Source organism: Myripristis murdjan, chromosome 6 (assembly GCF_902150065.1).
Source record: "Myripristis murdjan chromosome 6, fMyrMur1.1, whole genome shotgun sequence".
In the NCBI taxonomy this organism is placed as follows: domain Eukaryota; kingdom Metazoa; phylum Chordata; class Actinopteri; order Holocentriformes; family Holocentridae; genus Myripristis; species Myripristis murdjan.
The window spans coordinates 28777803-28800592 of NC_043985.1; the positions used below are offsets into that span (position 1 = coordinate 28777803).

The 22790-nt window shown below is 41.9% G+C and overlaps 2 protein-coding genes across 3 annotated transcripts; both read right to left on the bottom strand.

Annotated features, from left to right (window-relative positions):
- Positions 1-102: 102 nt before the first annotated feature.
- Positions 103-6503, bottom strand: ndufa9a (NADH:ubiquinone oxidoreductase subunit A9a). The gene is made up of 11 exons (XM_030054405.1): positions 6387-6503; positions 5217-5390; positions 4287-4384; positions 4065-4156; positions 3214-3355; positions 2809-2911; positions 2396-2466; positions 2038-2114; positions 1239-1334; positions 511-577; positions 103-382 (listed from the first exon to the last, which is right to left on the bottom strand). Exons 1-11 carry the CDS (start codon positions 6439-6441, stop codon positions 212-214), a joined length of 1146 nt encoding a protein of 381 aa, XP_029910265.1. The 5' UTR covers positions 6442-6503; the 3' UTR covers positions 103-211.
- A 669-nt stretch (positions 6504-7172) lies between these two features.
- On the bottom strand, positions 7173-21173 carry dyrk4 (dual-specificity tyrosine-(Y)-phosphorylation regulated kinase 4). Of its 2 annotated transcripts, none has more exons than XM_030054540.1 (14): positions 20559-21173; positions 17282-17365; positions 15343-15495; positions 14927-15062; positions 14495-14658; positions 13582-13718; positions 12657-12797; positions 11512-11650; positions 11122-11203; positions 10818-10990; positions 10569-10629; positions 9583-9712; positions 9166-9341; positions 7173-8725 (listed from the first exon to the last, which is right to left on the bottom strand). In XM_030054540.1, exons 1-14 carry the CDS (start codon positions 20580-20582, stop codon positions 8448-8450), a joined length of 1878 nt encoding a protein of 625 aa, XP_029910400.1. In that variant the 5' UTR covers positions 20583-21173; the 3' UTR covers positions 7173-8447. The 2 variants fall into 2 exon arrangements, with proteins under 2 accessions (XP_029910400.1, XP_029910399.1); XM_030054539.1 differs by having other exon boundaries at positions 7173-8728.
- Between the last annotated feature and the right edge of the window lie 1617 nt (positions 21174-22790).

Here is a 22790-nt window from a genome sequence, read left to right on the forward strand (position 1 = left end):
TGACCATAAACTGGAGGTTTCAAAGTGCACATTAGCCGCTTTTATGGAAGATGTGGTAACAGCAACTAATCAAAACAAATAAAGACGTTTCAGCAGTCGACAAACATGTTAGAGGATAAACCTTTATTTATGTACAGAATATTGTTAACGACATGGGGGATCTGCTTGTCACTTCCATGTTGGTACAGGGCAGTTTGTCGGGGGGGTTAACTCAGTGGCTGACAGTCTTGGCTGGTTTTGTCTCATCCAGCTCAGCTTCCAGGTAACGGAAACGACGGTGGCGACGCAGAATTTCAATCGCCTTTTGCTCTACAGTGGAAGGAACGATACCGAGATCCTCCAGACCAGGGAGTCCTGGGTACTTCATATCTGTCGTGTGAAACTGCGGACAAATCAACACGGTACAGAGTTTTGGTTTAGTGGGGCAAAACTGATTGAAAACGTCATTATCTATGAAAAAAAAAATCATAGCAAAGGTTTCCCTGGAGGTGCATATTTTTCTTTTCTTACCCGATCGATTTTGTCTGGGGTTACCCAGGGCTCAAATGGGCTCATTGCAAATATCTGAGCAGCCAAGCTGAAATGAAAAAGGACAAACATTAAAATAATAAGAAACATGAAAGAGAAACAAGAAAGAAAAAAGATACAGCCGTAATAACAGATGTCCCAGCTGTTTGCATTATTAGGATATCACAGTAAGGAATGTCATCTTCAGTATTACGCTGGCGACATCCCTTATGTGTATCACCAGCAATGCTAAGTAATTGTCAACATGTCTATCTGTCCTCTAAATTTCATGGAAATCTGTTCATAAGCTTTTGAAAAAATATCCTGCTGACAAACTGACAGTCAATCTAATGGGAAAACCAAACTTCCTTGGAGGGCTTTTTTCCCCTTTGACCTGTCCTCCACAAAATGAGCCTGAACAACTTATGAAACAGCAGAATGTCACACAGATATCCAGTCCAAACGGCATCTCTCTAAAATGATGCACTGACTTGTTGTGTAAAGCTCTGCAGAAGGTAGTAAATCCTCCCTTTTCTGGTTTTTCTGGTTTTCTGACCTTCTATATTTGAAATAGCTAGAAGAAAGAAATTCCACTTTTAAAAAGGGAGCAAGGTGTACATTAACACGCCGGGTCAAATGCAAATAAGCTGCATTAAACCAGTGCAAAATTGACTCCGAAGAGAACTGCCCTCTGAAAACCTCGGAGAAGAAATCACAACGTAGGCACTTACTGATAAAGTGGGCGGGGCAACGGGTAGGGGACGAAGGGTCTGTGGGCCACGGCGTAGATGTACTCCACCAAATCATGAAGAAGGTAGCGGTTGGGACTTCATAACAAGAGATAACAAAAAATATTTAATGAAAATGCAGTGGTACTCCCAGTCTATCTGATTATGCAGACTCACTTAAGTGCAACACCATGAGAATTACATTCAGTAACTTTTACCTGGTTTTATTTTTGAAAGTGAGATTAACACCTGACCCTTGACCCCTCTAAGAACAGCTTTGACAATTCATTGCAACGTAAAGCCTATGCATGAGCCAACTGTGCTTTTCTAACATAACACACACTGGATATATTCTATGGCTGGGCATGACTGGAACAACACAAGAGTCCTCATGTTGCTCATGACCTTGGCAAGCCAATAAACAATGACCAAGTACTGATAAATAATGATAAAGTGAAGCTAGAAGCTCATTTATCACAAAGTTCATGTGCCAGTGTGGTAAATGATAGCAGTGCACCTCAAACAAGTGCAACTTACAGATTATGACTTTGATGCGATTCACTATAAATTCAACAGCCTGTTTTTTTTTTTAATTATTCAGCTTTTTTTCCTCACACTTTCTAGTGGCTTTATTTCAAATTTCTTACGCCTGTCTTTAAGGGGTTTCAAGCCAGGCTTACTCACATTATTCAGTTTGTTTTCAGATTTTCTTAACTTCATTCTGAATAAGTTATAAACCCACTGCTCCATATAACCACACTTCTTGGCATGGGGCTTCAAATAAAATGTGCCGGGTACCTACCCCACCAGGGCATAGGTCTTCCCATTGGCATCAGGATCTTTGATGGCATTGATGATAGCCTTGGCCACATCCACCACCTGATGGAGAAAAGAGACAGTTAAAGCAAAGTTAAATAGCTGGCCTGGAGCGGTTGGAGTTATTTTCGGCAAATACCACACACTGTTTGACATTATGTTTGGTAAACAGGGTTAGGCACCTCTCTATTCTAGTGACGCTGCAGGCAGGGGACACCTTCTTGATTACAGGTATGTGTTGTGATGGGACGAAAGGTGCTCATACCCAATAATGATGTTTGTAACTGTAATTACAGGATATGTGTTTTAAGAGGACCCTCCGACCTTCCCTCCCACCGACTTACATGGACAGGCTGCTTCACCGTTTTCTTTCCCAGGGAGAGAAGGGGAATAGCGTTGCCGAACCAGCGCATGTCTGAAAGGAGGAAAAACACACAGTCACTTCCAATGTCATGTTCCTCACATAAAGCACAATGAGGAACATGTGCAAACAGCAGCTCCACACGCAGTCCCTCTCCAGAACTGTCCATGAATACAATACTGATATCTAAACAACAATCAGAAAACATGTTCATATTTTTATCCGAACGTATTTTGAACTGTGAAATATGCTGGCTTAATCCGTGAAGGGATTATATGCACCAGTGTCAAATTCCCATTAAAGAGACAGTAATGAAACACACAGAGTAATACACACAGACAGTAATAGCACACACACATACACACAGGCACGCTCACACACAGTGAGCCGTCTTACTTGCGTAATAGTTGAAGAATCTGTCCTCCCTTCCGTACATCTCTGACGGCTTCAAGATGATGGCGTCAGGGAACTCATCTCTCACTGCTGTCTCTCCCACGGCCTGCAAAAAGGAGCATCATACACACACACACCCACACACACACACACACACACACACACCAGTCAACCACACCGCTGCTGTTTAACCTCCTTTACCCTGTGATGTAGCCAACAGCAGCAGTTTATATGTATACACAGTGCTGTGCAACATGGCCAAATATTTTACCATGATAAAATGCATTATTTCAGTCCAGAGACCATTCTCTATTTTTTGTCACATGATCTGTGTTTTAAATTGATTTATACTTTATTGTGCATTTTTTATGTGGCAGAAGTGCGGCAGGTTGAGCCCCAGCCAGCTACCTTGTTCCTCAGGTACTTGGAGGGACTGCGGATGTCAGCGTTGAGGTGAGACATGTGGATGAACTTTGTGATGCCGGCCTCTCTGGTTGCCTTGGCGATCTGCTGGGGGATGGTCACGAACACATCCTCGAAGTGATAGTTCCTTCATGCAAAAAGAAGAGGAATACACCTGTAATCTACAGGTTTCTCCAAGCAGCTCCCTCCTACTGGCACCACAAATCTTTGGTAAATACTGCCCCCTACTGGAGCTGACAGGGAGACAATCACTGTGCAGCTGGGACTGTGACTACTACCGGGACCTTGGACCTTCAAAATAACAGCTCCTGTACTGTAGCTGACAAGTGAAATAGTATTTCCGTACAGGGATTCATCAAGTCAATCATTATTATTATTTTAATTAATATAACGATAACTATTATGCCTCTTAACTGTTGGGCTTATTTAGTCTTTCAAGTGCTAAGCCAAGGTCAATTAATAACAGACATTCACTGGCAAACATTGTTAATTAATAGATTAAAGATGCACTATAAACACTGAGGGTCGAGTAAAGTGAGGACCGCTTGGATTAAAAAAAAAAAAAAAAAAAAAAAAAAAGAAGTGAATCAGGAAATGATGAGACGCATGTACAGTTGACTGTTTCTTTTGTCAGCTGACTCTAAATGGTCCAAGCAAATGTCAACATTCATGTGCTCTGAGAACACACTGGTGGTATTAAAATGAACCTGTAATATAATACTGTAATGGGGCCACTGGTGTATGACGTTCGTATGGTGTGTTCTTCTTAGTTCTTATATTCAAAACAACATGTGGACACAAAAAGACACGCAGGTCATTTTGGTAGTTTTTTTTACCTGGTCTCCCACTCCCTGCCCACCAGGTTGATGACCACGTTGGAGTGCTCCAGAGCTCGTTTGATGGAGTCTTTGTTCCTGGCGTCCCATTCCTGTAACACAACAGAGGTTTCATTTCACTTACTTCAATACAAACTGATTTCACTGTTCAAAAGTGATGCAACATTTCTGCAAGACATTTATTAATGTGTGTGTGTGTGTGTGTGGTTATATGTTTCTTGCCATAAAAATGATCTGTCCAAGATCTCCCATGGGCCGGAGGTACATGACGTCATACTGATCACAGCGGTGAGGGACTACAACCTGAGACCCGACACGACCTGCAAAACATCCGCCAGGTGAACAAACACATAAGTTACTGAAGGAAATACAGTTTTGTCAACAACATTCAGCCAACACTATTTAAAAGACTAAAATATGGCTTAGATAATCAATATAATTTTTGCCCAACTTACTTACAAAGGAGTATAGTTTTACTGAATTGATGGTTTTTGGAAACAGGATAATTTGGACATTTAAAGGAATATTTCACTTTTCACATCCCTCCATTCAAGTTCATGGCCCAGTATTTGGTCAAGCTCAAGTCATTTAAAAACACAGCTCTAAAATCCAAAAGTCCTGTCTAATTTGCAGTAGGTTGTTTTCATGCACCTTTGAAAAACTGCTTAAAAAAAATCCATGTATCTGTGCATCCACAACTGCATTTCTGCTTATCTGTCTAGCAAAGCGAATTAATTAAATTATATCCAATATCTTCCCAACAACTTCACTAAGATGACTGAGGGAAATCTGCATTGTGCATTTCTGCAACAACAACCTTACATAAACACTAATGCCATGCTGCCTGCCACTCAAACAACGGAGCATCTTTCATTACAGAAATATACAATGCACCTTAATTTTAGTAGAGACGTGAAGATATCGAGATGAAGGAAAACTGGGAAACATGTTTACACGTGTCAGCATTTCAAATAATTCATCAACTGAAACACATCAGCTTTCTCAGAGCTTATCCAGGCGTCTGCAAACAGCCTCATGACGCCCACATGAACCAGCTCTAAAAACAGAAAACCAGGGTATGCCAAATATTAAAGAAATATTAGTGTGCACCTAAGTTCAGCATCACTACATGGCCTACTTTCACCAACTCACCCAGCCTGTTGACCACATAGCGTCCCAGGAAGCCGGTGGCACCGAAAACTGTAGCAGCTACTCCACTGGAAGAGGATCGCCCCCCCTTTCCTTTGGGGATGAGCGCATGGTGCAGCTTCCTGTGCTGGACTGTTGCCGGGACAGCGGACAGCACTGCGGGGGAGCAGGCGGCCCCTGAGGAGAGAGGAGTGCCGACATGGACATTATCACTGTTTATTCACTGTCACTTTCATATTCTGTTGTCGTGCTGAAACCAATAGTCAATTAATGAATTAGTCATTTCTCAACTAAAAATGCCATATATTTGCTAAATGCACCATCATAAATTGACGATAGTGAGTTAAGACATCACTCCGCACTCCTGACATTTCACACGAAATAATTAACTAATCAGTCAAGATGAATTAACAATGAAAATAACCATTAATAGCAGCCATATTTCTTGTTTTTTAATGTTATTGTTAGATAAAAGACTGTTGGAGTGTACTGTTGTTATTAATATGAACTGCAGCCAAACTGTTGACATGCAGAGATAGATCAGACCAGAAAAAGAAGATACACATGATCTGATGTAGAGAGGATGCTTTCATTTGACTGCAAGGTGGAGGAAACTTGTTTACAGCACTGAATAGGTTTTGCCATGAGACTAATAGGTGTGTGAGTAAGTGACACCACACTAACCGGTGTAAGACAACATGTTAGGTCTTAGTAACGCAGGTAAAGGTTTGATGACATTTCATTTACCGCAAACCTGCAGACCAAAACATCATCTGCTTTAAATCGGTAGCTCATGTTATTAGTCTTACTGCAGTGGCGGCTAACACCCTCGAAACATGGCTGGCTGAAATGACACTTTACACCTTTTTAAACTGTTGGAGCAAGTGCTAATCACTAAGATAACGTTAAACAAGTAGCTAGACAGTCAAACGGTGCTGCTAAAATTAACCGCATTAGCAATATTTAGCCAGCTTCTAGCTAACTAGCCGCAGACGTTACTAGCGGCAGGAGAGTTAGCAATTTTAGCTTCCAATTAGCAAGGTCACTTGAAACGACAGCGCGGCCTAAAGCAAAGCCTCCGTGGCTGTTACACGCGTTAGGCTGTCATTCAAACGAACGTGACCTAAGGTACCTGTAAACTCATCTAATGTTATTTATTAGTACATTACTCACTTGATATCTTTGGAAGGACACTGACAGGACGGCTAACCAACCCTACGGTCGCCATCTTTGCGAGCGCTACGGCGTACAGTAGGGACCAAAAAGGTAATCGTAATCGCGAATCGTCGGCTGTATTACTCCTGTAGAACTGTACTCACAATGATATAACACACTTTAGACCATAGTAATAATTAAAGATGCCTCATACACTATGCAACATTACTTTATACAACATTATAATTTAATTATGTATTACTTAGGTAGTCAGTTTGATCTGCTGATGGGCCATTTTGGTGCCCAGCCTATCAGAATATCTACATAATGCTGGGGTCCAAAGTTTTAGGATATCACCAAAGAACAAAGGGCATAATAATACGAAATGTAGACACCGACTTTTCTGTATTGTGGCTATATATTCCTCTCATATTACCTCTATCTGTCCCTGTCTATTTACATGAATTTTGCAATCACACTGGATTACATCTGGGCTGTGCAGTCAGCGGGTTTCTGTTTCCTAGGATGGCAATGGAAGAGCATCCTTTTCCAGGTCTTAGCCATAACCAACGTATGCCTAACCCTAAAGTGAGCTTTAACCAGTAAGACGAAATTAGCTATTTTGAGACATTCCTGCACCTTCCTAGAAAACAGTAAATTAGCCAGAGGCCTATAGTTGTCCCAGGCCCGTTGGTCCATAGTTTCATTTCCAAGGCATGGTAAAGTTTAAATGAATCAAAATCAGGCCCTCAATAGCACTGGGTGTTATTCGTATAAAAGTAATAGACAGTTCAAGACAAATGCTTATTGAAACAACTTTTTTTTTTAATTTCATCATAAAAGACAAAAATTTCTTTCCTGATATTTTCTTGTTGAAGCTACAAACAATCCCCTCAGAGTTTCAGGTCGTTTGCCCCGTTGAGTTTTGTTGTCAGTTGGCAAGTGAGTTTTATTTTCTTCTGAACACAGGAAGATAATGAGGGTAAAAATAATTCAAAGCAGTAATAAAAAGTTTTTTTTTTTTTTTTTCAGGTTTAACAGATGAAACATTCTATACATCACAAATAAGGGGGATCCTGGCAGGGTTATAATCCTATATATTGCACAACTCTCATTTGTTTGACTGGGAGAGAACAGTTTCTAATCCAGGTGCACACACACAATAGTAAAGTGCAAGAACTCTAATACTGCAAGGCACAAACTATCAATAAAAGGATTGTCTTGTTGTTTCTAATAGTAAAAAATATTATGAATAACACAGACATACAAAATATGTTCCATACAGTAACAACACAAGTAAAACCTTGTCTAAACCTCAACAAATATCTGAAATATTGTCTTAAAATATTTTCTGCATTACAATACATACAAATTACAGCAGGAATATATATGTACAATAAATATAATGCTAATACAAATACATAATATTTTGTTGTTGTTGTTGAAATATACATAAATTGTCAAATATGAAGCATCATATGATGAAACATATCCCATAATAAATAAGTAGAATAACAAAGATGCCATTAACTCTGTAATGAAAATTAAATCTAACTATAATTTCAAGGTACAGAACAGCTTGATCTTAGTGTTAGGGCACCTTTTCTGACATGGTAAAAAAAAAAATGTTTTTGGCTCAGCCTTTATTGCACACGATCCTTCAAAATTAATAAACATCCTGAAGGTTAAATGAAGATAAAAATGTCCTAAAGATAAGATGAAAAAGAAAGTAAAAAAAAAAAAAAGATGTGCTAATATTTTGAAATCATGCAGTTGTTGAACAAAGCTGCTTGGTTTTTCGCTTAGCATGGAGAATTTTACGCAAAGAAAATTAAAATGAAAGTTTCAGCTGTTTTTCAAAGACGTCGATGCGGAGCAAAGACGGGGTTTGATGGATTATATTTGGGACTCAAACAGCAGATTATTGCTGTATTTTGGGTCCTGTTTTGCTCGTTCCAGCGGAGAGTCGACATTTTACACGAGTATAAAACAATGAATGAAGCGTGTCCCTCTTTGCTGATGACAGATACAACATGAGAACTACATCCCCCACAATCCTTCACCTCTAATCTGATTCTGCTAGATGATAGGAGGCAAACACTGAGTTGGTTCCTGGCTCTCTTCTCTCTCAGCGCCCACTTCCTGTTGAGGTTGGATGATGATGTGCACGGGACGCTCCCCGCCTCCCTCCTGTTGCTGGCCGTCCATCGCCGGGACCTTGGCGTCGCCCTCGGAAACCTCCTCCTCCGCTGAGGCCCCGATTGGCCGCAGGCGCTCAGCGGGGGCCATCTTTGTTCTTGTTGCAGAGGTGTCCCTCTTTATTTTGTTGTTGGCGTTGCTGTCCGAGCCGACCCGCTCTGCTGCGCCATGGAAGCAAAAGGCATGCGTTACTGTAAATGTCAGCGTATGGTGGGTTAGAAAGTACCCCAAATTTTCCTTTAAGTTAAGTAGAAAATTTAGGAAACGCATTTTTCCACATCATACAACAATGTCACATATCTTATGATTCTGTATCTGCTGGTTGCAACGCTTCATTGAAGCTACATCACACCAAAATTGAGGGAAATATTCAAATCCAAGATGCCATTGTTTTTTGGCTGCATCATTATATCAAATAGCAGATACTGAAATGCCTTGTGCACAGTTTATCCGCATTTCTCTGCCATTTTTGGACTTGCACCAGAATTTAAAACAAAGTTGCAATTTAAAATACAGTCATGATTTCAAAATTAAGATGAAGGTCTCAGTAGCCAGCGTATGGATGATCAGAGATGCTCTCTAATGAACTTTGTCTTACCAGGCCGGCTGCTAGACTGTTTGTGGTGACTGTGCTCAGCCGAGTTTTCTGTGCTGCTCTCCGACGCCTTCCTCAGCGTTGGCCTGGTTTTGGGCCGGACTTTGTTGAAATTTCCCTCCAGGATCCACTCATGCTGTATGCCCTCATCAGGAGTCATGCGCTTGGCTGGATCCCAGCTGAAAAAGCACAGAAAAATAACGTAAGTCTGTGAGAGTGTGCAGGTTGGGATTCAGTGTCTAAAAACACCTTTAAAGCAAAATCTCTAAAGCTCTTTAATCAAACTCTCCAAAGTAAGCAAAAATAAAATCAAACAGTGAGACTTTTGGCAGTGTTGCACAAGTATTAATTCATGCATGACAAACCAGAGAGAATCATATTCTATCAGCCGAGCAAACAGACTTGTGAGGTTGAACATACGTGAGGCAGTGTTTGATGAAGTCTAAGAACAAAGGATCAGTAGTTTTCAGCGCAGCAGACAGCTCCTTGGAGTTGGGTCTCCGCTTCTTCCCCTTGCTGTTGGTGATGTTTCTGGGGTTTCCTTTTGAGTCTGCAGCAAGTGATCAAACACAGAGATGAGTCATCATCCAGACACACTGCTGAGAGTCTGCAGAGCTGAGGAGCTAGCCTCATGTCATTTAAATCCCAAATCTTACTTCATACTGTGTATTCTACATAACATATACCATGTAAAATGTGCTAAAGTGAGTAATTGCTTAATTGGTAACACTTTACAATAAGAGTACAACAATTAACGTTAGTTAATGTTAGTTAATGCCGTAATGGTTAATTAACTGTTAGTTAATGATTATTATGGCATTTACTGATGTTAATAATATCTACAATAACCCTTTAATACCATATAAATTAATACCTTAGCATGATTAATACCTTAGATTCTTAGACACATTAGTTAACTGTTAGTTAACTGTTACTTAATCTTTATTACCTGTTACTTAATGTTTATTACGGCATTAACTAACGTTAATTGTTGTACTCCTATTGTAAAGTGTTACCACTTAATTGCTTAATTGATCCACAGAGAATTGATTAAATAGTATTCTGATGATGAGTTAGGCATTTTAGTCATTTACCTTTTGATTTCAGCTTCATTACTATGATACTAAGATTTGTTTATTTTTCTTACTTTGTATCATTTTAAAATTGATACTTTGGGTTTTTTGTTTTGGCTGATGGTCAAACTGAGGAGGTAATTTGAAGACATCATTTTGGACCGTGTTAACTTCCAATGAGCATTTGTCATTATTTTTGACATTTTATTAGTTGAAAGCAATCAACTGACAAAACGGTCAATAGATCAACAATGAACATCGCAGGCCTGTGTGTAATGAAAAAGAGCAATCACAGAATGAAGGCATCAAAGCAGATCTAAATCTAATCCTCACCGAAGAACAACCTCCTCCTTGATGCCGTCTGCACAAAATCATTCGGAGGCATCCCAAGAACCTGTAAAATAAAATGATAACCTGTTAAAATAACAAGAAATCTCATCATGCTACGTGAGCCACTCACCTGCCACACTGAGTTTTTAATCAAAGCATCAGAACACATACTTGGTGAACACTGAAAACTAACTAAAGCTGGACATGGCAAACTCAAAAACACCAGATTTGTATGTTATTTCCATGTCGTACCTCCATTATGCATGCGATCTGCTCCACTTCGCTCTCTCCTGGGAAGAGCGGGTAGCCTGTGTAGAGCTCAGCCAGGATGCAGCCCAGGCTCCACATGTCTATGGCCATGCTGTAGGGGTGACCCAGGATGACCTCCGGGGAGCGGTAGAAACGACTCTGGATGTAGGTGTACACTAAAGGAGGCACGAAGGGAAACAGAGGAAACATGAAAGGAGGAACCGGGGGGAGGGAATAAAGATATAAGTCATGTTTCCTAGACTAGAACTGGCCTGTTTTATGACAACTGAATTAAACTGAGACTCACCCCTCTGTTGTTCATAACAGCTCGATCCAAAGTCAACCACCTTGATGTTTCCTGGTCCTCTCTGAGACAGAAGGATGTTTTCCTGTTTGGAAATATAAGTAAATATATTCAACATGATTCCTTCACAGGCCCTGAAATGCTTTTACGTTCTTGGTGCAGTAATATCGTACTCCACTGGAGGGAGTAGCATCCCTGCATTTGTGCAAGGTGATCTTCCAGTTTGCAACACATTTAACAATAACTGGGAGGTCATCTCAGACTCCGCTGCGGTGATTCAGTACAGTGATGAGGTTTTATTGACTTCACTATATTTCTAAAAAAAAAAAAAAAAAAAAAAAAAACATCAACAAAGGATCAGGGAGCTATTGCACGGGTTGTGGAAGGCAGTACCGGTTTGAGGTCGCAGTGTATTATCTTCTCTCTGTGCAGCATCTGCAGGCACCTGAGAAGAGCGTGGGCAAAGCGACGGATGAGAGCCAGACTGAAGCCCTGAAAGTTGTTTTTTTTTATCAGCTCGTACAGGTTCACCCTATCAAAAGACACAGAAGACGACATCAAATGTTGAAATCAAACCACAGACAGGCAAACACAAATGCTGCAGAGAAGCTTTTGCAAGGAAAAAAATATATTGTCACTGTACCGATAGCTTTAGCTCTCTATTTTTTAATTTTTCATTTTGCTTTTGTTTAGTTTTTTTTTACATGCACAATAATACTGCTCCTCCAGAAGTGTAATCACTGAATTCATACTGGGGAATACACAGAGTAACTGAATTAAACCGGCTTTCCTGTTCATATGAGGCGATGCATATTTTTTTCCTGCTCCCTAAATAAACATTGAAATGAGCAGGGGTGCTAATTTCGTTGTCATTTTACACTAAGTATATTCTGTAATAAAATATCCTCTAACTGCTAAGCACATACTTGGAAATAATCTCTGATTGTGGATGTCTCCGGGGGAGACCAAAGCTGAGAGTGTGTGCTCCTGCTATTTCTTGCTGCTTGTGATAAGCATAAACTTCTTTAGACAGTGTAACTGGAGCCTTCACACCATGAACCAAGCAGGGGAAAGAGATAGGGCCCTAATCAAGGCTTTAACTAAGGGATTCGGTGTCGGTAATGCTAGACAAGGTGGCCGTCCAAGACGTCCTCTAAAGGTCATTCAGCCTGAGTGATACACAAAACTATCATCCCTGAAATAGATATCAACGCATTAAGGCAATCCACACTAAAACGCAGATGGCTTAAGGTACATGGGCAATCACTTAACTCCTGATTGACTGGGTACGTGTAGATGAGGTGACTAAAGACAAGGGAGCAGTGCCTTTGATAGGAGATCAAATCCTGTTGTTGGGTAGAGGTGACTAACCTTGAAAACCTTTGATTAACAGATCAATTATTCAATAAAGTCTTTACAGTTTCCCGCAGAGGACTATTTTCATCCTGTGTGTGTTTTTGTGAGAATGCACGCATGCCTACAAACATGCAGGTCCTCTTGCATGACTGCATGTGATAATGTGGCTGCAACAAACTCACCCGAGGAGCTCGAAGGAGATGCAGAGGTGATTTCGGAAATAAAAGTACTCCTTCATGTGAATGACGTTGTGGAGGTTGTCTTTGTCTTTCCTCTTCACTGCGTCCAGGATCTTCAGCTCGACTAGAGCTTGGTGATGAAACCTACAGTTACAAAAACAGACAGAGATTAAGACATTTAAAATTAAAAATAAAATATGATCTGTGATTCAATCATCCCTCAGCCATGTGTGGGTTGACAAGTAACAGCCAGGCCAAAATTGGGATACTGTGATACACTCACAAGATTTGACTGTCAGGCAAAATGGTGCGGTGTATGATCCATAAGTGTTGATTCACAAACTATTAATATGCTAACATCCTTATCATGATGTTAACATTGTTATTCTCATTATGATCGTTGTATATTTGCCTATAAACATTTCTAATCTTAGTGTTTATCCCAATACACTAATCCTGAAAGTCACCAAACACAATGCTTTCCCAGGAGAAATAAGATCTCAGACAGTAGGCTTGGCTGAGGCTGCCTGTCAGTGGAGAGTTCGCCTGAGGCAGTCCTGTGACAGTTTGCACCCATTTTGTTTTCTGCATTATTGAAGTGGCGGTAAAGCCCGACAGCTCCTGCCTTCCACCAAAAGGACTGAGACAGTCACAGCCAGTAAGGAGCACAGGTAAGGTAACACCACGAGGTGCCAACTTCTGTCAGAATCAGGAGTTATCTGGGCGATTTCTAAAAATCTAAAACCATCACAGACCAGGCATGTGGGTGAAAATCAGGAAAGGGTGGTGGATGTCTCTTACTGCATGTAGGCAAACATCTGACCCTAAAGATCTCAAATAAAGGCCTGACGTTGTCGTTTACATTTTCTTTATCAAGACAGACTTGATGCAAGGCAACATAAGGCATAATGAAAAGGCTGATCTTTACCTTTTCTTATTGCGAATCATCTTAATGGCTACCAGCTCATTGGTTTTGTGGTCCAGACATTTTAGGACCTGACCAAAGGAGCCCTTCCCGATGACCTCGAGCACCTCAAACCTGTAGGCAATGTGGTCATGCAGCACCTGGAAACAAAGAGCACAGCATTTGCATGGCCAATCAGAATATCCAATTTGTTTTGGTTGCACTTATCAAACAACATCCAGTACAAACCTAGCCTATCCATCACAACCAATTAACAGATTAGGTTTGGTAGCTTGTCAAATTACATGTTCGTTTACCGAGACACAGTGCTGTTGCCATGGTGCATGCTTCACTGCATGACTCTGCTGTGCATGTGCCAGCTAGTAACCGCACTATGACTTTGTTATGACCATCAGTCCAAGCCTGTGACAAAGGGATGAGGCTTGATGGAGATGTAAGCATCAAAACAATGGTCAGTCACTCAGCCTGGGACAGCTCATTCATAGAATATTGATTAAGATACAACTGCCTTTCAGTCGCCTTTGTGGGCTTATTTTCCCAAGACAGCTAAGCCAATGTCACGGGGGACTGGTGACCTCAATGCAGTTTATTGTATAGTCAACAATGAAGTCAGTCCAGCAGACTGACAAGTTAGTGAGCTCAATTGTTGGATTAATCTCATAGTAGGGCATTCGATCATGTAGAGTTCAGCCTGGACCTCTTGAATGCCTCTGTGTGTGTGTGTGTGTGTGCCTTTGAGTTACGAATGTTCCAGTGAATCAGTAACTAACAAATCTCCTCATCTGTTTCTTTTTAATTTATGTCCTTTCATATCATTACTTCAAGTGCAAACGGTGCTGTGAAGGGCGTGTTTGCCGGTGTAAAGATTGACTAACGAAGACCGAAGCCCTACTACTCCATCCAGCTCGCTAATTACCCTGATGTAGCTTCCGTGCTCATCGTCGAATCCATTATTTTGTGGTGCACCATGGGATGCCTCGATCTTCTGGGAGCCCAGGCCCATGAACCAGATCTCTGAATAGTCCATGATTTCCTCCTGCTCGAACTCCGTCAGCCGCTCCTGGAAGTTCTTCAGTGCATCTGCATCGGGGCAGGAGAGGGGGGAGGAAGAGGATGAGTCACCATCGTATCGATCACACCTCTGCCTCGTGCACAGCATTGTGAACAACTGGCCGACATGCTGCTTTCATTTTGTCAGTGAGATAAAATTTTAAAAAACACATCACCGGGGGACTCGTGAGCAGTGTTAAAGTCACAGTACCCATGAAAGATTCAAAATCTGCAGGATGTGACATCATCTCTCCATGCCTCTCTTAATGTATTCTGTTTAATGCAAACGCAGACACACCTATGGGTGACATGGGCAGTCGCTGTCCTTCATATGCCCTGTCTTTCTCCAGCTTGTTGCTCAAAATCTTGTTGCGGGAGTCCACCGCAGCACCGAACCGTGTGGTGAACTGCTGGGTGGGCTTCGGCCTCTCGTCCTGTCCAGAAAACACACACACACAGAAATTCACAGTTCAGGTTTCAGATGTTGTGTCATCTTATGTAACTATGATCTTGATGTTATGGTAAAACACCCAAGATCTGTTAATGTATGTCTGACCTCTCAGTTGTAAGTTATCAGCTGTTTTTGAGCCATGTTGTACCTCTCATCATAGATTCTCATCATCTCATGCTACTCTGTAAAATTGGCTCTTACTCAATCCCAATATGGTACTACAAGCTACCAGCGCTGAATGTGTAATTGTATAAGAGCCTCACCGGGTGCGTCTGGTAATTGTTTTGGACCCCCTTGTTGGCAATTTGGGGCAGGATGTTTTCCGACTGCTGGTGTTGGTGTTTGGCATTGCTGACCACCACCTGAACCACGGGTGGCTCAAGCTGAGGCAAAGTCCCGACAGCAGGAGCAAACTTCTGTAAGCCAGAGAGATAGTTTCACTGTTATTGCCACAAACTCCCAGTAAGGGCATTATAAAGAGTACAACATTAGAACAGCAAGGGAAAAAAAAAGGCAAAGAGGAGGCTGAGAGAGACATCAGGGGAGCTGTGTTTGGATAATGAGATCATATCCTGGTGGCTGTTATTAAACTCTAGGAGCCTGATATTGATGGCAGTGTGAATAAAGAATCAGATGAAGAAGAATATTCAGAGGAAGCAACAAAAGAAATTCGCCAAGTCCCAAAGCCAGAGGATTTTAAGCTTCTTTTCCCTAAGCAAGATTGATTGTGAATAAAGCCCTCAGCATTTGAATGGAATAGTAAACAGTGAATAATAGCACATCAGACTGCAGACAACAAAAGAAGGGGGAGAGAGTGGATCAGCCGGCGTTAAGTCTTAATACATTATATTCTTCTTGCACTGTAGCTACAAGCTTGTGACAGCGCCTTTCATCTTATTATAAGCGTTTTGTTTCTGTCGGGCTGCACCTCGCCAGTTTTGCTCTGCTCTCAGCGATCTAGCTACATCCCTTCACATCCATTTAGACGGCGGAGGCTCGGGTGACCAGGACTCCCAGGAGCTAGCGGCTGGAATTACTGATCAGGGTGAGAGTGAAATGGGGACAAAAGCCCGTGTGGCCGAGGCTTGACAGAGTCTGTCACTACTGGCTCGGTGGGGGAGATGAATAGCAGCGGTCTGCCTTTCTCTGGCTGCCATACTGCTTGCTCCGGGAGCATGATTACATGTGTTACAGGCTTGCAAGCCACAGCAATGGTAATGATGGGCAAAATTAGAGCTATACTCAATGCCAGGGCTCTCTGGTAATAAGAAGATATCCTAATGGGCTGTGTATCTGTGTCAAGGGGAAGGTGGGGGGAGGATAAAATACCTTAAGCATATACATTTTCATTTTCTGAATGAATGGTGGTTACAACTGAATTGTAACTGCAGCAATTCAACACACAACTGACCCTACATGATACAAGGCATCCTCTCTGCCATGTTGCAAGATAATAGCCATATGCAGGCTCATATATTTTTAATGAATTCTAAATAAAAGCATCCCAGGAATAAAAGACTTTCTAGTCTATAGATAGCGGGGATATTTCATCTCACGTGTAAGAGCTGCTGCAGGATCTGCCAACTTGGTTATGACGCATAGAGATAGAGCTAAATATAGTCTCCAGCACCTGCCACAACAGGCAAAGGAAGTAAACACAGTAACGTGCCTGTACACAACTGGGGAGACGTGCTGCTTAAGTAAGACACCCATGTAACATGTACTTCATGCTTTCATAATCTGTGGTGTGCTGGATTACACTGCATAACCTACATGCACTACATGTGTACAGTCACATCCATGTTGCTCTCTGAACTCTGGAGGAGGTAACTGGCAATAGAGATGACCCGGATTGCTAATATCACCCTTGGCAATATTTAATGAGGCCCATTTGGATATGATCTCTTCTAAGGGGGGGGCGTTGTTGCCCTTAAGGAGAGATAGTTAGACAACAGTTGAATCATCAAAACAGCATGATAATCCATGGGGGCCGATTCATGACATGACTTGGAGTGTTGAGAGTGAAAGCCTTGGATATCTAGGCAACTAACGATTATTATGTAACTGAATATGTATAAATGGATATGTAAAGAAAACACGAGAACTGCTTTAGGTACTATCTTGTGAGTCTCCACTTGTTCAGGCATTGATAAAATCTGAAGTGACTATAAGTACAGTCACCTGGTAAGGGGAAAGTCTGACCTGTGAATAGGGTCGGTTGTTTCCGAGCCTGTTGCCTTCCGCCGGCAGCCTGTGGGGGTGAGGGAAAGCCTCTGGTCTTGATGTCTGCAGGAGCAATGATAAAAATTCATGAGAAATGTTACGAAATGGAGAAGACAGCGGCTGAAACATTCACAGAAACATAAGTGTCTATTTCTGTGTCAGAAGGTGTGGAGAAAAAATACCAAGAGCAAGTATATTTCTTGAATGCAGCATGATACATAACAGTATCTTTAAAACTGATTTCGGAGTCTTGTCACCACTGAAAATAGATCAGCGCTGAAACACTGAAGTTAAATAATATTGACATGACTTCATTTTATGTGCTGGCTGGATTCTCCAGCCCACCACAGCAGTGGGTTGTCTTAGAAATACACTGCCTGTGGGCAGCCGAGCGGAGTTGCAGCCAGACTCGCAAAAATAATGCACTGTGATCTGAAAATAGATATTTTAGAAATACCTCTGCCAAATCTAGGCAGCACCAATTCACTCAGTATTCATTATTCTTTGTGCATGGGCTGGTTTGTGCAGGTGTGTGCACATGAGCACATGCATGTGACTGTCAGTGGATGTACACGTGCCTTCAAGCTTGCGCACATTGCAGTGCCACTTGCCTGAATTTGCTACAGGGGCACAATAAATGATGAAAACGCAATAAGGTTCTGGGCATTCAAAAAAAAGAAAAAGAAAAAGAAAAACACACACACACACATCTTCATTCTGCCTCTCTGAACCATCAAGCCAGATGACACGTGCCTTAGTAATCAGTGGGTGAGCATGACAACTGTGTGGAGAGACACCATATGGGTGGAATAAAGCTCAGCGTCATATGGGGATACAGGCTAAACTCCCTCAGCCCTCCTGCAGAAGGGGATGACTGAACAGGAAGCTGGCTGCAGGTGCTGGCTAGGAACAAGCTTCCTCATCACAAGCTTAAGCTTTACTACTGGTGGGGAGGCTGCAAAGGCAACCTCAGATCAGTGTCATGGCAACACGCTCCAGATGGGTAGCAGAACAGACGAGGAATGGGATTGGCCTGGCTCTGCCGGTTCAATAGAGCAGGATGAGAAACTGAACTGCAATGACTTCTGAACTCAGTGCAAACCCACTGAGGAGCCTGTCTCACTGACCCCAGCTGGCTGCCGGGAAGTGAAGGAAATATTCTGCAAACATTCTGCTGGCTCTTCACATCACGCTTTAGCAATGATAATGAAACTGAATGCAGCCAGTATTTAAACTCATCTACATAGAATTGTGTACTCATCCCCCTAACACCCACCTTAAGGGGGTTTCATGCCCACCACCTCCCTGTCCATCTGCCCATTGGCCAGTGATCCATCCTCCTCAACAACCTGCCTTTATGTATCTGTGTGCAATACTTGTTTGATGTTATTTTTCTCGTGTTGTTTTGCTTGAATCTGCATCCATATTATTTATCACACCACCTGTGTATTGTGTGCATCTTTTTTCTCTCTCATGAATTGTCTTTAATATGGAAAGTGTTTTGTGGCAGTTTGTTGTGTAAAATGCAGAATTAAAAAAATGAAATTGAACTGATCATAGCGGACATGTGATGTAATGATGATATAATAACAGTTCTGCATTGATCTCAGGAGGACTGTGAGAGCATCGGCAGGTGTTGTAGGCCACTGAGGCAGGCTAGCTTGTAAACATCACCTGTAAAAGCTTGTTGTAAGCCTGCCTAACGAGCAAAGAGCCAATGGAAAACCAGTATCATCAGCAGCACGCGGCAAACCAGCAAAGAACAAACGGCCAAACATAGCCCAGTGTTGCTTGATTTGAAAAAGGAAGGGGGTGGGCTCAGTTTCTTTTTTTATGCCTGCAGCTGAATGGAAAACTCAGAGTGCGTGATTGTTGGATTGACCTTTTATTCCAGTGTGATGAACTTCCTTCAGTATCAGTGTCCCTGCCCCATCAGGTTTGCATGAGGCAGGGAGGGACATATCACGCTTCCAGCACAGACTGGGTATAATTTCATTCGTCTTTATAGGCTTGGAAGCAAAGGAAATCAACAGCAGTGTAATTTCTCTCTTTCTTTCTTCCTGTGTGTGTGTGTGTGTGTGTGTGTGTGTGCTTGAGTGTGTGACAGCGGGGGTTTTGCTCCAGGTGGGATCATCCTAACAGGTGTGTGACACCAGCTTGGGCTCATTAAGGTGTTTCACGGTCAGTTGGTTAGGGGGTCAACAAAGCAATACGATCAAGAGTAACTACAGGTAAAAATCAACAAACAGTACTCAGCAGACATTTCCAGTGCATAATCATTTTTCCAAATCTTTTTTTTTTTGCACATTAAAAGCTGTAAGCTGTTGGATTCAAATATGCCCATATGACACCACGCCTAAAGTCCATAGTACCACCAACACAGCAGAATTGACAGCAAGTGATGCCATACTTAGTGAAAACACAGATTCTTGTCTTTCTTGCTTCTGCAAAAAATAACTTAGATACAGTAGGATGAGATTCTCCAAACATCCAAACACAGACAGGGGTTAAATTTATATCGGTGACCATGTAAGGTTTGAAGAATACAGCATAACGCATATAGACTTACTGGACCTGTCAACACAACAAACACGGAAATAAACAGGTTAAACACCGACTGAAATAGAAATGGATCATATTTTTCATCATAACTTGGCATGAGGTCAGGGGAAAGGCGCTGGACTGGGCGGCCTGTGCGTTAAAGTGCACGGATCAGCGGAGGAGGAGAAAGGAAATGATTCCCAGTGAGAATGAGCTCCTCGGGTTCAATAAAGTGAGCAGGGTGCGAACATGTGAGAGCTTTTTGTTTTAGTCTCACAACGGCAACATTTTGGAAAGATTTCACTACCTGTTGGTTTGTTATCCTCCAAAAATCCTTAAGGAATAAAGCCTGGTTAATTAAAACACACTGAGCGACAGAATCTCGTTAGAAAAAAAAAAAACAAAAAACAAAAAAAACAAAAAAACAACTTTGGTTTGAAAAATAAGGAAAAGAAAAATATCTGCAATTCTACAAGGACTACAAAGGACATGGGTGATGGAAAAAATAAGGTGATTATGTTTCTGTTGAGCAGACTCAGACTCACTGTGCCATTATAGCATATTATATGAATATTACAGTAATATGACAATTGATTATAAATTCGCGTTTTATTAGCCTAAAAACACGCACGTAACTTCCCATAGAAAATATTAGAGAAATGCTGTTTTTTTTTTTTCCCTTGCAGGGAACAACCAAGCAACCAACGTGGCTCACCTTGTTGTTTATTTCTGGCAACATGCTGTGACAATGGGACACACAGTTGGAGTAGTCCAAACACAGAGGGGAAATTATAAAATCCAAATAAGAGTAAAACGAAACGTCATTATATCCAAGTCTGTCAATCCAGCCTCAAATCCTCCGGCGGAGCCAAGACGCGCTTCCTGCCGCGCCAAGTCTTCGATGAGCACTGAGGAAACTCTGAGGAATAAATCCCGATACTAGTCAGATGTTCCACCTCAAACCTGCCACACGCATAGTTTTAAGCATAGCAGGTAAATTCGTTTTCGTCAGCGCGGAGATTAACGAGGGAGACAAGCTGTTTAGGGTCTATGCGCTAAGACTCTGAGGAAGCCACCTGTTCAGGTTTCTGCCGCTGACAGCTGGGACTGTCCCGATATAGATTTGTTTTTGTCCGTTTCGTGTCGTCCACCTACACCACGCTGCGTGATTGATGCGCTCTCCAACACCGACGCTGTTCCAGTGGGTTGGATCGCCGACATGCACACGTCGTGGCCACAGCTTGAGCGCACTAACTGCCTTCCTATTAGACTCAAGATAGATGTTCCGCCACTGGTTCCCAAGCTGTGGTCCGCGGACCCTTACACTGCAGCAAGGGTCTCTTGCAGCGAGTCACGTAGTCTCGTTCTAGTCTTGGACTTCTGTTTCTCTTAGATGAGGTGAAAAATTCTGTCGTCTGGATGGGACTGCACTTGTTTCCAGTGCAAAAAAAAAAAAAAAAAAACAGGTGCTAATACACCACTCTGCTAATACCACCTATCAAATGACTGTTTATTTGCACCAGAAACAAGTGAAACTATTTCACATGATTAAAATATTTGTTTTTCACTTGCTTTTACAGAAAATAAGATTTTAAGATTCAATACTTGATACAAATAGCCTCCACCTTGCCAAGATGAATATATATACAGAAATATAGATTTTTTGCTATGTATATCCTCCCACTGAGGATCTACCTAGCTCTGAAATGAAAGCCTTGTCAGATATAAATATTCAAATATATTTAGCAAGCTATATGCACAAGCTCCTAACATTTTCCTGCCCATATGGCTAGGCATTAGATCCTCCTTTGATAAGATTTTGCGCTTTAAAAACACAATCTGAGTAGTTAGATATGGTTCAGTGTAGAATGACATTAATGTCTGAGGGGAGGTGACAGCGGGGAAGTCTCACACTGAGCCAACTTCAAGGGAGGGAAATAATAATGAAATAAAACCATTCGTCATTTTATAGACGACCCACTGGAAGCCCCTTAGGGTCCCTGGAGGCCCCTGATATGTATATCAAGAGTGCAATGATTAAGCACAATAATAAAGAGTCTATTTGTTAATATGATGATGATTACGATTATTGTTAAGCATCATAACCACACATATGCACAGAAACACATAGAAAAGTGTGAAAGCTACTGTTTTTTTTTTTTTTTTGCAACATAATAAGCGAGGTGTACAGTGATCGCCACCGTATGTGACATCACATCTTATCCTCCACTGTAACAAGAGACCAAGACACCACAAACACCCTGTTGCCATCGTGATTAAGTGTAAGGAGAAGGCATTTGTTTTCCTAAGAACCAATGACGCTCCTCATTGGAAGGAGTGCAGGAGATGAATATGATTACATGGCAGCTGTTATGTAACAGAGATGGGCACTTCAGTAATCAGCAAAGGGCTCAGGACAGGATGAGCAACTATCGAGAAAGCTGTTCCCGCCCTTCTCGCTCCGTTCTCATCTGTTCCTCTTGCTTCCCTTAGCACATCTCTCAGGCGTTTGAGGGACAAGAAACATATTAAACTAACTCTGACCTCTAAGCAAAGGCAGATAGCTAATAACCATGCAAGAGAACACACACGGCTCCAGGATTTGGACTCACACCATGGGGCCGATAACGCCCCTGCTGGCAGAGTGCTTCTTCAGCAGACTGGGGCTCAACCAGTGAGCGAGAGAGTAAGAGGAGTATGAGGACAGGAGGGAGAGGAGGCACTCAGACCTCTCAGGGCTTCTCAGAAGTGGGAGGCTCCTTTGAATTGGTTCTGATTAATAACTTCCACTAGGACTGCAGTAGGAGGTATTAATCTTACACAACCTAGATGACAGGCAGAGCAGAGCAGTCCAGGGCTGAGGGATGACAGCCAGGTACATTTGTTAAAGCTTATTGTATAGAGAAGCTCATTTATCATTATTTTAGACAGGCCAGACTTACAATAT

Bases quoted from the DNA above. Each gene is read 5' to 3' on its own strand.
- dyrk4 (XM_030054539.1), bottom strand. From the start codon at position 20,582: ATGTTGCCAGAAATAAACAACAAG. The intron at 15,063-15,342 runs GTGAGGCTCTTA...TTTTCTGGACAG, and splicing joins ACAATTACCAGACGCACCCG to GACGAGAGGCCGAAGCCCAC. The intron at 11,204-11,511 runs GTACTGCCTTCC...ATTTCCAAACAG, and splicing joins TACACTGCGACCTCAAACCG to GAAAACATCCTTCTGTCTCA.
- ndufa9a (XM_030054405.1), bottom strand. From the start codon at position 6,441: ATGGCGACCGTAGGGTTGGTTAGCCGTCCTGTCAGTGTCCTTCCAAAG. The intron at 4,385-5,216 runs GTGAGTTGGTGA...GATGTTTTGCAG, and splicing joins CTATGTGGTCAACAGGCTGG to GTCGTGTCGGGTCTCAGGTT. The intron at 4,157-4,286 runs GCAAGAAACATA...GTTGTGTTACAG, and splicing joins TTGGACAGATCATTTTTATG to GAATGGGACGCCAGGAACAA.